The sequence below is a fragment of the Echinops telfairi genome, unplaced genomic scaffold (assembly GCF_000313985.2).
Source record: "Echinops telfairi isolate 266 unplaced genomic scaffold, ASM31398v2 ScPeMD7_7424;HRSCAF=8462, whole genome shotgun sequence".
Classification (NCBI taxonomy): domain Eukaryota; kingdom Metazoa; phylum Chordata; class Mammalia; order Afrosoricida; family Tenrecidae; genus Echinops; species Echinops telfairi.
The window spans coordinates 91,192,871-91,209,591 of record NW_022111324.1 but is presented as its reverse complement, the minus strand read 5'-3'; the positions used below and the strand labels follow the sequence as shown (position 1 = coordinate 91,209,591).

Below are 16,721 nucleotides of genomic sequence, written 5' to 3'. Positions count from 1 at the left end.
TTTCTATAAAGAGTTGAGTAGTAAATATTTTAGGTTTGGTGGTCAGCAATTCAAAATCACCAGTCACTCCATGAGGCTTTCAGTTTCAGAAACCCATAGGGGCAGTTCTACTCTGATCTGTGGGTTCAGTAGAAATTGGAATAGATTCTATGGCAGTGAGTTTTTTTAGTTAAGCCATATATAGTCTTGGTTATATATTTATTGTGGGTCCCACAGTCCCGCCCCTACCCCCCCAAAAAACCCCAACCCTTTTAAAATGCAAAACTATTCTTATCTATATACTAACAGACCAATGACGGCTAGTGGGGTATGGGGTTGAAGGGAACAGTACTGTAGGCAGCAGTATTTTGCTAAAAGATTGCAATATTTTCAACCTGCCCTATTCTCCTCTTCACTCTACTCCACAAGCACATCCACCCCCACCCTACCAACATCGAGCTGTTAAATGACTGTAATACACCTTGTTAGGCAGGTTAAAGGTGGTACTTAGTAGACCCTCACAGCTAGACAAAAGTATGCGTAAGAATCTTGAAGGCATTGTTCCACACCAGCCTGAGAAGCCCAAGGGAGAAAGCGGTCTGCCTTGAAAATATTTACAGATATGGCTTTGGGAGTTTGTAATAAACCCCACGAAGATTTCAGAGGAAAACATCCAGCATTATCAAGAAAGTTGTACTTTCAAACATACTAATAGCTTGGACTAAATGAGAATGAAATAGTTCAAAGGGAAGAGGCCTCTAGATCCTCATCTTTTTGCATACAGAAATCAGAGTGTGAAAGCTACAAATTATAGGCCATTTGTTAAGGAGAAGAAAAGAGCTCAGAGGACAAAGCCAACAGTCCTAAAAAACCACTCCCATAGCATAAAAGTATATCGCTGGTCCCCAAATATGAGGCATGGCAACATGTGCATAATAGAACTTCTGACCTATTATGGGTCAATGACTACCGTATGTCTCTTGTTCCTTTCCTTATTGAGACAAGTATCTATGGTAGTTATTCTGTTCCTATCTCATCATGGTACATAGTATATAGGAAGAAGAGGGGTCAGGTGGCTGATAACTTATCTTTCTAGTTCACAGGTCTCTCAATGAAGATGAGTTGCAATGAAATTACTGCACCTGGAAGTGTCACCTGTATCCAGATCTGCTATGAGATCATGGACTCTGAGCCTGATGTCATGATGGGATGAGTTTTTCAGCACATTTTTAATGCAGTGTTTGTGGTAAAATTAGGGGCGTCGGCTGATATTCAGGTTGGATTATACTCAAGTATAAATGGTAACTCTTTTGAGTCCTGAGAGAGAATGAATGTGGGAGGAATGCAAGTAACTGTGGCCAGAACAGACTATGGTAGATTAAACACACACAATTATGTACACTTTCTTCCATCAAGCATTAGAATCAATTTCCCCTGTCTTTGAATGTGGGCTGGCTTATGACTTATTTGAGTCAAGAGATGAGGCAGACATAATGCTGTGTGAATTCAGAGTCTTGGTCTCAAGGGCCTTGCCATTTCCCTCTTGGAAAGCTTCCATCATCAAACAAAGAAGCTGAGTCTGGACTACTGAAAGATGAGGAGCTATGTAGATGAGGACAGAGTCAATAACACTAACAGCCCCATCCATCAGCCCTCAGTTAATCTGACAACTTCTACAAATTCTTAAGTAAGCCCAGCTGATACCAAATGCGGCACTGGCAACCATCCCAGCTGAGCCCTGCTCAAACTGTCAAATCACAAAATCTAAGAAAATAAATACTTTTTTCCTATTGCACTACATTTTGGAATAAACTGATAAGTTCACTGTTACCAGCTATTAGAATGGGCATTCAGGGAAATAATTCAATGGATTATCTACTGCTTTGAGGTACCACTGCCTGGTTTCTACTGCAATCAAACTCTTGATTACTTCAGGAAGAAGGGATGTTAGTATCATCCAGGTTCCTTCATCCATGCTAGACCAATCATGCATACATAATCTTGGTATGTGTGTGAACAGAAACTGTAGAACTAGATAAAATAAATCAAAAGTTACTCAGAGAATGAACTATTATGATCCTCATCACATTTGAAAGTCTGACTGTTTGTCCTGCTAAAATAATTCTTGTTGATGCAAGCAATGATTTAATTTAGTTGTCAAACAGGAAGAATAATTCCCATTGCCCATTTCCTTGCCTAAAAATCTCCAAAATGTTTTCAAAATTAAATTAAGACTACTTAGCATGGTGCCATGAACTGTATGGTGTATCAAAAATATATAAACGTTCAGTAGAGCCTGGTAGCACAGTTTGTAAGCACTTAGCTGCTAACTGAAAGGCCAGCTTAATGATCTGTTGCTGTAAAGATTATATCCCCAACCCCTATGAATCAGTTCTCCATCACATGGGGTTACCACGAGTTGGAATGGACTCAAGAGTACCCAAAGAACAACTTACTTATGGATATGATCTCACCTGGGATTAGGATTTGTTATATAATGACGCCATATCAGTGTAGGGTATGTTTTAAACCAGTTCCTTTGGAGACACAAAAGGGTATTAGGCATAGATGCAAGCAAGAAGAAATGGGAGGATAGATGTCATACGGAGATCTGCAAAGAATACCAAGAAGAAGCTGAGACAAATATTTCCCTTCCAGAGCAGTTAGAGAGAAACTATTCCAGGAGTGAGCATCCTGAATTCAGACTTCTAGCTTCCTGAACTGTGAAAAAAATTAATTTTTTTGTTTAACCCACCCACTTGGGGAATTTCTAAAACTATGGCACATATTATAATTTAAAAGTATTTTTCCCCATTAAGTAAAATTTCACTAAAATGGGTCATATGACATGTTGTACAACATCCATATGGGATTCCTTAACCATACACTCAGAAGACATCTACGTCAATTGGCAAACATAATTCATAAAGGCAATGTTCTGTATCTTACTTTGGTGAAAAATGTCTTGGATATTCAAAGCTTATAAACAGCCACCTAAGATACAACTATTAGTCTCTTTCATCTGGAACAAAGGAGAGTGTAGAAAGCCAAAGACTCAAGACAGAATCAGTCCAAAGATCAAATGAACCACAGGTTGTAGGATCCTGAGACCAGAAGAGCAAGGTGGTGCCTGGCTATGACTACCAAACCAAAACCCAAACTCACTGCCATGGAGTCAATTCTCATAGCAACCTTCTAGGACAGGGTAGAATTGTCCGTGTGCGTTTCTGAGACTATAACCCTTTATGAGGGTAGAAAGCACTGTCTTTCTCCCTCAGAGCTGGCTAGTGATTTCAAACTACTGACCTTGCATTTACCCACCACATAACCAACACCCCAACAGGGCTACTTTGGCTACCATTACAGAATGCGCTAAACAGAATCATAAGAGAAGGTCCTGAATAGAGAGGGGGTGGGAATACAATCAAATTCACAAAGAAGACCACACTTACTGTCTGACAGAGACTGGAGGTATTCCCGAGACTATGCTCCTAAGACACCTTCCTGTCCTGAAAATGAAGCCATCCACAGTGACCGCCTTTCAGCCAAACAGTCCATCAGCCCATAAAGTAAACAATAACACTGGAGAGGAAAGTGTTCTTTAGAACATTCAATCAATATGAATCAATAGGGAAATATGTGTACAAAAGCAAAAATGAGAAGGTCAGATGGGGTAGAAATGCAAATAAAAGGAAATAGGAAACTCAGAGAAGAAATGGGAAAGTGTGAGCACAGTGTAGAGAATATAATCAATTTTGTGGAACACTGGATGTAGAAACTATGAGGGCAATGAATGTACAAATGTGCTTTACACAAATGATGTATGTGTGGATTGTGATAAGAATTGTATGAGCCCCTAATGATTAAAACATTTTTAAAAAGAAACAAACTAATTTTACTCTTTAAATTTTTACCTAATGCACACATACATACAAATTTTTTTACAAGTGATATCATTTATTAAAATGATGTACAGGAACATCTAGTAGAACATGTGTCTAAAAGTCCACATATTATTTTCATTTTTTAAGAATCATTTTATTGGGGGCTTGTACAACTCATCACAATCCACACATCTATCCATTGTGTCATGCACATTTGTACATTTGTTTCCCTCATCATTCTCAAAACATTTGCTTTCTACTTGAGACCTTGGTATCAATTTCTCATTTTTTCCTCTCTCTCCCCACCCTCCCTTACTCATAAACCCTTGAAAACTTATAAATTATTATTTTTTCATGTCTTACACTGACTTATGTCTCCCTTCACCCACTTTTCTGTTGCCCATCCTCCTAGGAGGGGGTTATAGGGAGATCCTTATGATCAGTTCCCCCTGTCTCCCCTCACCTTTCCCTTACCTTCCTGGTATGGCTACTGTCAATATTGGTCCTCAAAGGTTTTCCTGTTCTGGATTCCCTGTGTTTCCAGCTCTTATCTGTACCTGTGAACATGCTCTGGCCTAGCCATATTTGTAAGGTAGAATTGGGGTCGTGATAGTGGGGGGACGGATGCATTAAAGAATTAGAGGAAAGTTGTATGTTTTATCGGTGCTATACTGCATCCTGACTGGCTTGTCTCCTCCCCACAACCCTTCTGTAAAGGGATGTCCAGTTGCCTACAGATGGGCTTTGGGTCTCCACTCCGTGCTCCCCCTCATTCACAATGATATGATTTTTTGTTCTGGGTCTTTGAGGGCTCATACTTGATCCTATCGACACCTCATGATCACACAGGCTGGTGTGTTCTTCCATGTGGGCTTTGTTGCTTCTCAGCTAGATGGCCCCTTGTTCATCTTCAAGCCTTTAAGACCCGAGACGCTATATCTTTTCATAGCCAGGCACCATCAATTTTCTTCACCACATTTACTTATACACCTGCTTTGTCGTCAGTGATTGGGTCGGGAAGGTGAGCATCATGGAATGCCAGGTTAATAGAGCAAAGTGTTCTTGCATTGAGGGAGTACTTGAGTAGAGGCCCAATGTCCATCTGCTACCTTGATACTTAACATATAAATATATGCACATAGGTCTATTTCCCTACCGTTATATACAAATATATGTACAAACATATGTACATATACAAACATATGTACATGCCTGTATTTAGACCTCTATAAAAAATGCCCTTTGTCTCCCAGTTCTTTCCTCTGTTTCCTTTCACTTTCCTCTTGTCCCATTATTATGTTCAGCCTTCATTTGGGTTTTAGTAATTCCTCTCAGTTACATTGCCCTTGGTCAAGCCCTAAACCCTCCTCGCCATCGATTTTGGATCACTTGTTGTTCACTTGTCCCTGGGTTTGTTAACACCCAGTTGCTTTTCCCCGCCTCCCCCTCTCCCATGTCCCCAGGAACCAGTTGGTCCCATTGTTTTCTCCTCCAGGTTGTTTATCACACCTATTTTACCTAGATAGATATGCAAAGATAATAATACACACAAACACAAGACAGAGCAAAACAAAGCAACAAAAGAAAACAAAACAACAACAACAACAACAACAACAAAGAAAAGCCTAAAAATGGTCTAAGGTCTGTTTGTTGACCTTTAAGGGTATTTTCCGGTTGAGTGGATGGGGTGCCGTGCCCAGGCCCTTAAGTCTATTTTTGGTATTCCCTGGGGACTTCATTGTTCTGTTCCCCTTGCTGTTCTGTTGTGTGCCCTTAGTGCACACACACAAAAATTCAAGGGATCCTTTAAGTCACTCAACTGAATGTTATTCTGTTATTTATGATGACCCTGAGGTCTGCAGTTATTAATGACTAAAAGCTGTCTCTGTGGTTGACATTAGGGCCAAGACAAAAAGCTGGGATAATTAATTTTTAGATTGAACAAGGTTTCCTTCAAAAAGTTGTAAAGGTCTGAGTAAAAAAAATTAACAGTGGCATATTTTAACCTTTAAAAATAGTATTTTTTGTAACTTATACAGAGTAATGTTTCTTCAGAATATATTAAAGTATCTGTGTGTAATAAATCACAATCATGGGAATTAATCCCAGAATGTGATGTTGGTTCAATACTCAAAAATAATTGTTGTAATATATTGGCATTAAAATAATAAAGGAGAAAAATCATAATAGTCTCATGAGATGCACAAAAGATATTAATAAAATTTAACATCTACTCATGATAAAACATGCTTATCAAATGGAGAGGAAAAAGAATTTACTCATTTTGATAAAAATAATCTAATGGAAACCTAGAGTACATCCCACTTATGCTGAAATATTGAAAGGACATATAAGTGAAGGATAGACAGTATCATCAATGTCACTCAACTGTGTATAGAGGTCCTAGCCAGTGCACAAATCAAAAACAAATCAAATGAAAGTCATAAAAATTGGGAAAGAAGTGAATATGTTATTACTCACAGATAATATAATTCTTTTATATTATATTAAATAGAAAATCTTAAATCTACAAAATTTCATAATTTCATAAATAATTCTGCAAAGTTACAAGAAACAAATACAACACACTAAATCAATTATGTTTCTATATGTTAGCAAAAAAGAACTATAACATTAAAATTGAAAATATCATTTTTAATAGCAAAATATTATGAACAGACATCAGTTTAAGCAAAACTGTGCAATATCTCCTTGCTAAAAACGATAAAATACTGCAGAGAATCAAAGATCCAAATAAATGGAGAGATTTAACATGTTTAATTCATGAATTAGAAAACAAAGAATAATAAAATGATTCATAAAACAAAACAAACCTAAGAGACTCCAATGAGGTACCTCTACCTACTGCCATGGAGACCACTGTGGCTCAGAGCAAACCTATACAGTGGAAAGAACTGCCTCTTCAGGGTTCTGGGATTTTAAATCTTCTATGGGAGTGGACAGCCTCATCTTTCTCTCACAGAGCAGCTCGTGGGCTTGAATAACTGGCCTTATCAGCTTAATGTGTAAGTCACTAGGCTGCCATGGCTCCTTTATATATGCCTATAGGAGGCTCAATAATTTATGAAAAAATTCCATTACCTTTTAATTCCATTTTTCCATGAACTTTTTGAAGCACCCTTACATAATATATTGATGGAAAAAAACTCTTGATAAGAAACTATTACCTGATCGATGATAGAATTTAGCTTGGTAAGTAACAGAAATCCTCGACCATGCACAAGGTACTGTCCGAGGCTTGCCATGTGCGTCTCCTCTTCCTCGTCCTCCCTGGCCTCGGCCCTCTGGACCACAGCATTGCAAAGCCGGTTAACATCAGTCAGAAACTCACGTGCCAATGAGTTGCTGTTGGTGCTCATGGTTGAGCTAGAAAGTAAATATCGGAGATTAAAAGAGAATATTTTTTAAACTTATAAAAAATATGCGTTGTTAAACTATGTACTTTTGTTGTTTACTTTAAAATGAAGATTGACTTTAAACAACGGGTAGTTTGCCCTACAAATTGGCAAGGGTACTTAGCCCTATCTTTTCACACATAGTTATGATTTACTAAGTGTTCCTTAAATAATTCCTGCTATGGCAGAAAACTAGTCCCAGGGTTTGAAGTGCCAAAGAATAGGTAGGAATGAGTAAGTGAAAGTGCCGAGATAGCACACCCAGTGAGTGATGGTAGTGAAGTTAGGGCATGCCTTTCTCTCTTAAATAACCTCCCTGAAGACTAAACTCATTACTTACATTCTCGCCTCTGTGTTTCAAAACAGGTAAATCCATCTTTTAAACATAGAATAGTTATGATAAAGATCACAAGTGAAAAACCAATGACCAATAGGGAAAAACAGAATGCACTCCCCAGCAAATGGGAAGCAATTAAGGATCCCCATATGACCACTCTCATTCAATAATGTGCTAGAACACTTAGCCAGAGCCATTAGACAACAAAAAGAAATCAAAGGACTCCAAATGGGCCAAAAAGGTGGAACTCTATTTGCACATGATATGATTTTATGCAAAAAACACCTCAATGACTCAACAACAAAAAACTGTTGAAGCAATAGAAAGATTTGACAATACAGCAAGTTTCAAGATCAACACATAAAAACATATCTGGTATTAATGAAAAGACCTCTGAAAAATACATCAAGAAAACCTTTAGTATTGCCACACAAAAGATGAAATTCTTAGGAATAAATCTAACTAGAGAAACAAAAGATTGTACAAAGAAAATTACAGAACACTGTTACAAGAAACCAAAAGAGACCAACATAAATGGGAGAATACCCCAAGTTCTTGAATAAGAAGGCTTAACATTATGAAGATGTCAATACTACCAAAAGCAATCTGTAACTACAACACAAATCTCATCCAGATTCCAACCTCATCTGTAAAAAAATGAAAAAACTAATTACTAACTTTATATGGAGGAGAAAAAGACTCAGGATAAGCAATGAACTTCTTAAGAAGAACAAAATAGGTGGTCTCAGATTTCCCAACCTCAAAACTTATTACAGAGCCACAGTAATCAAAACAATCTGATACTGGTACAATGATAGTTACATAGACCAATGGAACAGAGAGAAAGCCCTGAAATAAATCTATCCACATACAGACAACTGATTTTTGACAATGTGCTAAAGAAAGAAAAATAGACTGTCTTTCAAAAAATGGTGCTGAAAGATTAGATCAATCTTCCATTTGCAGAAAATGGAAACAGGATCTATACTTCATCCAATGTACAAAATGAACTCAAGATAGATCAAAGATATAAATGTAAGGCTTAGAATTATAAAGATAATCAATGAGAAAGAGGGACAAACTTAGGGGCCCTATTACAGAACATAGATTATCAAATAGATCAAAGGAAGCACACATAGAAGATAAATTAGAAGACTGAGATCTACTAAAAGTAAGACACTTATGTGCACTGAAAGAGTGAAAAAAGAACCCATAAACAGGGAGAAAATTTTTGGATACAAGACAACAAACAGGGACTAATCTCTAAATTCCATAGAAAACTGTAAAATCTCAGTAAGAAAAAGACAAATAACCCAATTTAAAAATGGGCAAAGGATATGAACAGCTCACCAAAGATGATATTCAAATAGCTGAAAAGCATACCATTCAGTCATCCAGGAGATGTGAATCAAATCAGCGAGAAAAGCATCATCTACCAATAACAGCCAAGTAAAACAGAAACGACAAAAGCTGAAGAAGGCACAGAGGATTGGAACCCTCACAGTGGGTCTGTAAAAATGTACAAGCACTGTGGAAAGTAATCTACCACTCAATAACTGGGAATAGAAACTTTGCACCATTCAGCAATACCTCTGCTAGGCATTACCCTAAAGAAGTAAGAGCCATAGCACAAACAGATAAACGCACACTCAGGTTCATTGCAGCATTGATCACAATAGTAAGAAGATGGAAATAATCCAAATGGCCATCAGGAGAATGGAGAAAGAAACTTTGGTGTACATACACAATGAAATATTATGCACCACTGAAAAACAATGATGAACCACGACCACCTACACAACATGAAAGGACCTGGAAAACATTATGCTGAGTGAAACAGGTCAATCACAAAAGGGCAAATATTGTATAAGACCACTATCATAAGGTGGGGGGCGGGACAGAAACTTTTGTTTCAAAGGGAACATGAAGGGGAGATGAATCAATAGACTAGAGGTTTGATAGGTGTTCACATGTCTCAAAGAATGTATGGCGGTCCACAAGAGGAAGAAGAGTAGCATGGGGCCGAGGGCAGCTACTCAGGGGTTTATGAGTGGTTTGAACTGTTCAAAAAAGAGTTAATTATCTGAAATGTAAACCTCTCACCTCATTCACGATAAATACATCATATGATTATTTTTTTAAATTGATAAAAATATAAGTTATTTTTTACTTTATAGAATCTACAGGCACTGTCCCACCCTTCTCTAAACATAAAAGCTCAAGAAATATGATGAATAAAATGTTTCCCATTAAAGTGAAAAGAACTGGAAGAAATTTAGCAGCTGAAGAGTCATGTAGACTTTACTTCTACTACACATTTGAATCAAATAAAGGGCAATCAGTGTGTCACTTTAAAACTAGGGAAAATAATAATGTAAAATAGAATAGGGGATACAAATATAAATAAGTATTGAGAAAGGAAAACTTAGGTGCAGAATCTCCAAATTTTGAAAATAACTCCATCTTAAAAATGAATTTGAGACATCTTCCACTATCAGCAGCTCCACAGAAGAAAAGACCTGGTATTTTGCTTGTGTACAAATTATAGCCCAGGAAATCCTTTAGGAACGTTCTACCTTATCCTATAGGGTCACTATGAGTGAGAATTAACCTGATAGTAACTTTTTTGGTTTTAGTAACCTTTAGAAATTTTTTAACCTAAAAAGGATACATTAAGTAAGATGTATATTGCCTTATCTACCTTCACCCCATCCAAAGGTAAATCCTCTCCATACTCCCAATTGAGAGGGCATTGGGCCAAACGACTATGTCTCATGTCAAAAAGTACAAGTCAGTCTCTGGATCCTCCTGACTGAAGAACAATTGACTAAGGAGCAGCCAACATTCACAGTGGCCAGCAAAACGTGATTTGTGTGGCATATCTTACAAAGAGGAAAATGAGGCAATTCCGTTTTCTTTCTCTCTCTTGGGAATCTGAACTAGCTGACATAGCGGAAAAGGTCATATAGAAATGGGCCTGTGATTTTTCTTCTCCCCAAGTAAATAAATGAAGTAAAAGAAGGCAATTGAGTAAAAATGAACCAAAGGAGTACACAGGGAAGCCACTAAACAGAAAATGGAAAAACAAGAAAAATTCCCAATACTACATTGGTTCCCTGTAGTTTAATTCTTGATGCTCATCAGAATTATGGATGTTATTATAATAACAACCCCCTATTCATGATAATAAATATTATTTTTAATATTAAACATCAGGAATAGAGAGAAAAGTATTTTTGTAAGTATGCATTACTCATTCTCTTATACTGCAGCAATATCTTCTGTATTATATCTGCAGCAATATCTTCTGCAGCAATAAATACTGATTCTGTAATAAGCTTTCATAAAGTAAAATTTTTCAATAACTCAAATAACCTAATATTCAGCCCATATTTAATCAAGTTTATTAAAATATTTCATCTAATCTGTCACTGATTTTATGTCACATAATTATTTAATGTACCATGAACTTTTTCTCCTGGGAGAAATACAGGGCTGGGTTCCTACCCATTAAGCTGTGACACAATGATTTCTGATCACTTAGAGTTGTCCACATAGTTCCAACTTTGTGCCACCAAGACCATTCATAATGCAGCATTCCTTAAAGTTAGCATTCATTTCTTGGATTTTCTCTTAAAGCTTCCAACACCATCCTGTAAATTTTAATAACATACTTTCTTGACCTTATCAGAGAGGTTGGACAGAGCGTTTCGGACAGCATGTAGAAAAGTCTCAGAGAGTGTGTACACTAAACATTTGCAGTACTGGCCACACATGTAATTCTGCTGGAGCACAAATGATGTGCACAGCTGTCCCCAAGTCCACTCATGAGAGATACAGGAGGCAGTGCTATGGGCAGTATCAACTGTATAACATATGACAACTTAAGAAATATTAAAAATGTGTGAGACTGTGCAATTTAGAACTAAACAAAAATATATGGTAATAATCAGGGCCTGCCTGATACAATGTGACCAAGGAAACTAACATGATTTTTTTGATTCGATAATTAATAGGAAACTTTCAATTCTACTTGCTAAAGGCACAAGATGCCATGTCAGTTAAAAAGCATTATAATATATGTAGATGTATATGTTTTTCCTTGATTTAAAAAAGTATAATCAATCCTAATTATTCACAGCTTCCATATATATTTACAGATTCATATATATATAGAATTTATCTGTAATCCTAAAATCAGTACTTGGGGTATTGTTCACGTCAGACACAGACAGGCAGAGGATGGAGACCATCTCAGGAGGTCAGTCCACACAGTCCTAGATGAGGTCAAACAAGGTGATGCTCTACTTTCTTGTTTCAGCTATCGTACTATAAGAAAGTGCCCCTTTGATGGGCTAGCTAGAACCAAGTTTTGGCATTTTTGTGCTTGGGGGAGGTGATTTTGCCATTTAAAATGATATCCAAGCATAGTGTTGAAGCACTGAGTAGCGTTCCTAACTTCAAAAGGGTGTAAAAGTGCCTTATGTGTCAGATGATCTTAATTTAAGCATAAATTATAGTGTTATTGGACGTGCATTCAATGCTAATAAATCAACAACATATGATCAAATAAAGTGCTTTTCATCAAAAACACACATAAAGCAAGGTTATGCATTGAACTGTTGACAAAAATGTGAAAAGAGGCTTACAGGAACCTAATCCTGAATTCTCCCAGGATTAAAGGGTCAGTATTTGCTAATTCAAGATTTGCATAGACTTTACAGAACACAGACATGAATAATGAGAATCAGTTGCATGTTTCCATGAATAAGGTATATACTCATACAAATAATCGATTATCTGCTGACTCCAGTTAAGTATGTTGTACTTACGCTTACGTCGCTAGAAGTGAGAGTCAACTTGACAGCATCTAACAGCAACATTGTAGAAACCCTTGCATGAGAGCACTTATTCTTTGTGAACAGCTGCACTGTTTTCTATTGTACACATTGCATTGAATAAATGTGCTATTTCTATGAAACCAATTTCTTATTGTTGAAGATTAAGTTATTGGTTTTTATTATCAAAGAAAATACTACAGTGAACATCCTTAAACTACAGGCAAATCTATCCTATTATGTCCTTAAGACAAAGTCCTTGAGTTAGAAATTCTACTCACATAATAGGTTTTGACACGTTTCTTATTAAGTTTATTCTAAAGAATTTTATAGTTGAATGGCATTTCATTTCATTGTATATTCTAATTGGGATAGGAAATTAGCATATAAGAGGGTATAGGAAACAGATCTATTCTGACATAGTAATCATGTTTCAGACTTTTTATTACATTCTTATTGGTTTTCTTGCACTTTCCTTAATGTCTGAAAATAATGAAGATTCTAATTTTAATGTATACCTCCATGTTTCTGTCTAATCTGCAACTGATTAGTATTAACAGAACAACATTTTTATGGTTTATAAGGGAGCACTTTTGCTTTTTACATTAAGAAAATAGTTACTTGTTTCCAAAAATCTAATCTTAGCAGATGTTAATTTCTTTTAAACATTGTATAATATGCCATTGTATGAATAAACCACAATTTACATATACATCTCTACTAATGGAAAGTTTAGTTATTTTTCTTTGGGAATTTAGTTTATATCATATAACTATGCAGTTTCAAAGTATTTTCACTGTTAACTGGATTATGCTATATCACAAAATATTTATCACACTAGCTACTTACCAGTATTTCAACACTTCTGCAACATTTAGAGTTTTTCTAATTTGGACCCATGAAATAGATGAATAAAGACTTCTTAGACTAAAGTTTCATCTTAAAAACAAAACAAAACAAAAACAAATTTAAGACAAATATATTGATGAAAATAACATAAACACAAAGAATTTCTAACAAATAAAAGATCAATTTCAATGCTGACATGAAAATCAGTGGCCACCTTCATATGGAATGTATGAATCAGCCAACAAATTTTAAAATCTCAAAAAGGCACTTAAAAGGGGTGGGAGGCTGTCTGTCTTACATGCAAGACAGAATCTTCAGAGGGAGCTTTGGAACACGGAATCCTGAACAAGAAAACTTAAATCATAGATTCCTTCCCTCCTTCCTTCTTAATTTACAACTTCTAGTCAAATTACAAGTTAACTATAAAGGAAAAAGATTCAAGACCAGTATCAGTCTTCTTAACATTGGCCTTCATAAGGTGGTGGAATATAATCTATATACAAGTATTACTCAGAAAAATGTCTCCAACTTCCAATACTATGAACATCTAAATGATTATTCTGTATTGAGTTCCTTTCAGATTGGCGAAATTTTTGTATCACCTACAATTCTAGGTACTTGAGGATAAAGAGGGAATGAAATATGGAGCCGCTGCACCCTTCCTGGGCAACCACCGCTCTAGCCCAGAGCGCACAGCCATCAAAGCCCAGGGATGTTTCAGTCTCATTCCTCCACAAAGCTGCCAGAGCACCTATGTGCAGTGCATCTACTGCTTATGCAGACAATCTGGGTAGAGCCTTTATATACCTCTGTGTTCCACTCCTGCTGCCTGCCAAGCTAATCAAATCATATATACTTAAGTCTACAGTTACCGAAAGAGAAACCATCAGTCAAGTAAGAGTCTAAAGTAGTATGTATTAATCACTCTGACTACTCCTTTCCTTTAGTCTTGACTTCTACAGGGTGGAGTCATCTGTTTTGCAAAGCTAAAACGTTTCCAGATAATTCAGCAAGGGCACTAGAAGTGAAAGGTATTGAGGAAGATTTTCTAGGCCTAGCTGAGGGATTTTTCTACAGCTCTTATACTGGCAAGACTTATTCATCTCTTTCCTTTACAGCACAGGTTTGGATATCCATGGAGTTCCACTCTATCCAGGATCATACTTCTACTCGCATCTGCCAGCGGTCTGCTGTGTCCTCTTTTACTCTACTATCACTACAAGGCAAAGTTCTAGTTTTTATCCCCCCCCCCTTTTTTTTACTGGGTAGCCATAAATCTGGATATATAAATAAAATTTTAATAGATGGAAGATGTCTGAAAGCATTGCATATATGCGGGGACTTAAAAAGTTTGTGGAGAAATTCTATTATATTTTAATTCTACTTTTCTAAATTTTCTGAAGTCCCCTAGTACTTACATCTACCTCAAATCTTATGGATATCTCATAGCTAATTATATGTATGCCTGTCATATCCTTTATTAATATTATTTTTGCATTTTATAGTTATAATTCCAAATTTTAAATTCAGCATCATTAATATAACTTCAAACTTCTAATACAATTATTTTTAAATCAAAAGAAATAAAACATAAGCCCCCCACTATTAAGAGTTTTTATATCCTTAAATTTTAGTGGTGGGAAGAGGAATACGGTCACCGGATAACAAGGACGGGAAGATATCCTCATCAACTTTCATGCAGCCATAAATGAACTTCAAAGCTACAGAGACCCAGGTTTCTTAAAGTGAGAAAGCAGCAATGCCTGCTGACAGACTCCCCTTTACCACTGACCAGCAGCACAAGCCATTTCTGTGACGCCCACTCCTCCCTGGCACAGCTGATTTTTCCTGGCTCCTGAGGTACACCAGCCAGCTAAACCTCTTACTTCCTTTACCTCTGGAGGCCTTGATGAATAGCAAATTGCATAGGCATCCTAGTATAGACTTAATCAGTACCCATTCTTCATTTTTTCCCTCCTTCCCTTCTTTGTCCTCTGGTATCCTTTCCCCGACATAGCATAACTTCCCCCACACAGCACATACACACACATAACACTAGCAAACCCTCCAACCACAGAAGAAAAGACATCATAAAAATTAGAGCAGAAATAAATGAGTTCAAAAACAAAACAATAGGCAAAATCAACAAGACAAGAAGTTGTTTTTTGAAAGGATTAACAAAATTGACAAACCTCTTAGCAAAGAAAGATGCAAATATCTAAAATTACAGATGAAATGGGGTAAGACTAGAACAGATCCAACTGAAATAAAAAGAATGGTAACACAGTACTCTGGAAGACTGTTTGATATCTTAGAAGAAATGGACAAATACCTAGAAATATATTATGTACTCAATTTAACACAGATGGATGTAGAAAACCTGAACAGACCTATAACAAAAGAAGAAACGGAGAAGGCCGTCAAGAAACTCCAAACCAAGATTAGGACCAGATGGCTTCACAGGAAAATTCGACCAAGTATTCAGTGAAGAGCTGTCACCAATCCTACACAGCCTATTCCAGAAGAAAGAAAGGGACAACAAACTCCCAAACTCATTCTATGAAGCCGGCATTACCCTGCTATCAAAACTAGGCACAGAGCCCCAAAAGACATAAAAATAAAAATAAAAGATTTTTTTAATCATTTTATTGGGGCTCATACAATACATCACAATACATAGATCAATTGTGTAAAGCAAAAGACAGAAAACTATAGACCACAGAGGCAAATATTCTCAATAAAATTCTGGCCAATAGAATCTAACAATATATCAATAAAGATAATTAATCATGACCAAGTGGGATTCATGCAGGAATGTAAGGGTGGTTTAACATTCAAAAAACAATCAATGTAATCCCCACATAAACAAGACACAGAGTAATAACCATATGATGATGCCAACAGATGTAGAAAAAAGACTAGAAATATATAACACCCATTTTTAATAAAAATACTGAATAAGATAGGAATTGAAAGGAAACTTCTTAGCATAATAAAGGCCACAAAGAAAAGAAAAAAAAATCTACCAATATCACACTGAAAACAGTTAGTAGAGAAGCGCCCCTTATCACAACAACATTGTACTAAAAGTCTTAGGTAGAACGATTAGACAGCAAAAAGAAATCAAGAGAAAAAAACTGGGTAAAGAAAGAGTGAAGCGTTCACATTTTCAGATGATATGATTTTATCTAGAGAGAACTCCTACGTCGCCCAAAAACTGTTGGGAAAACTGAGGGATTTGGCAAGGTAGCAGCATAATTAACAAGGAGAAATCAATCAGGTTTCTAGATACCAGTGAATAGAGCTGCGAAAAAGACATCAAGAAAACAATACCATTTACAATAACTATACATTATTTGGTTAGGAATAAACCTAACCAAAGAAACAAGTACAAATTTTAAGAAACCAAATGAGACCT

At 36.5% G+C, this 16,721-nt stretch overlaps 1 protein-coding gene across 1 annotated transcript in view; it reads right to left on the bottom strand.

The window, feature by feature from the left end:
• Positions 1 to 16,721, bottom strand: part of LYST (lysosomal trafficking regulator) — a 258,721-nt gene that overhangs the window by 202,974 nt on the left and 39,026 nt on the right. The window contains exons 2-3 of the mRNA XM_045298212.1: positions 13,304 to 13,393; positions 7,052 to 7,250 (exon numbers count right to left, since the gene is read on the bottom strand). Coding sequence (XP_045154147.1) covers positions 7,052 to 7,243 — 192 coding nt within the window. The 5' untranslated portion in view covers positions 7,244 to 7,250; positions 13,304 to 13,393. The remainder of the gene's footprint in view (positions 1 to 7,051; positions 7,251 to 13,303; positions 13,394 to 16,721) is intronic.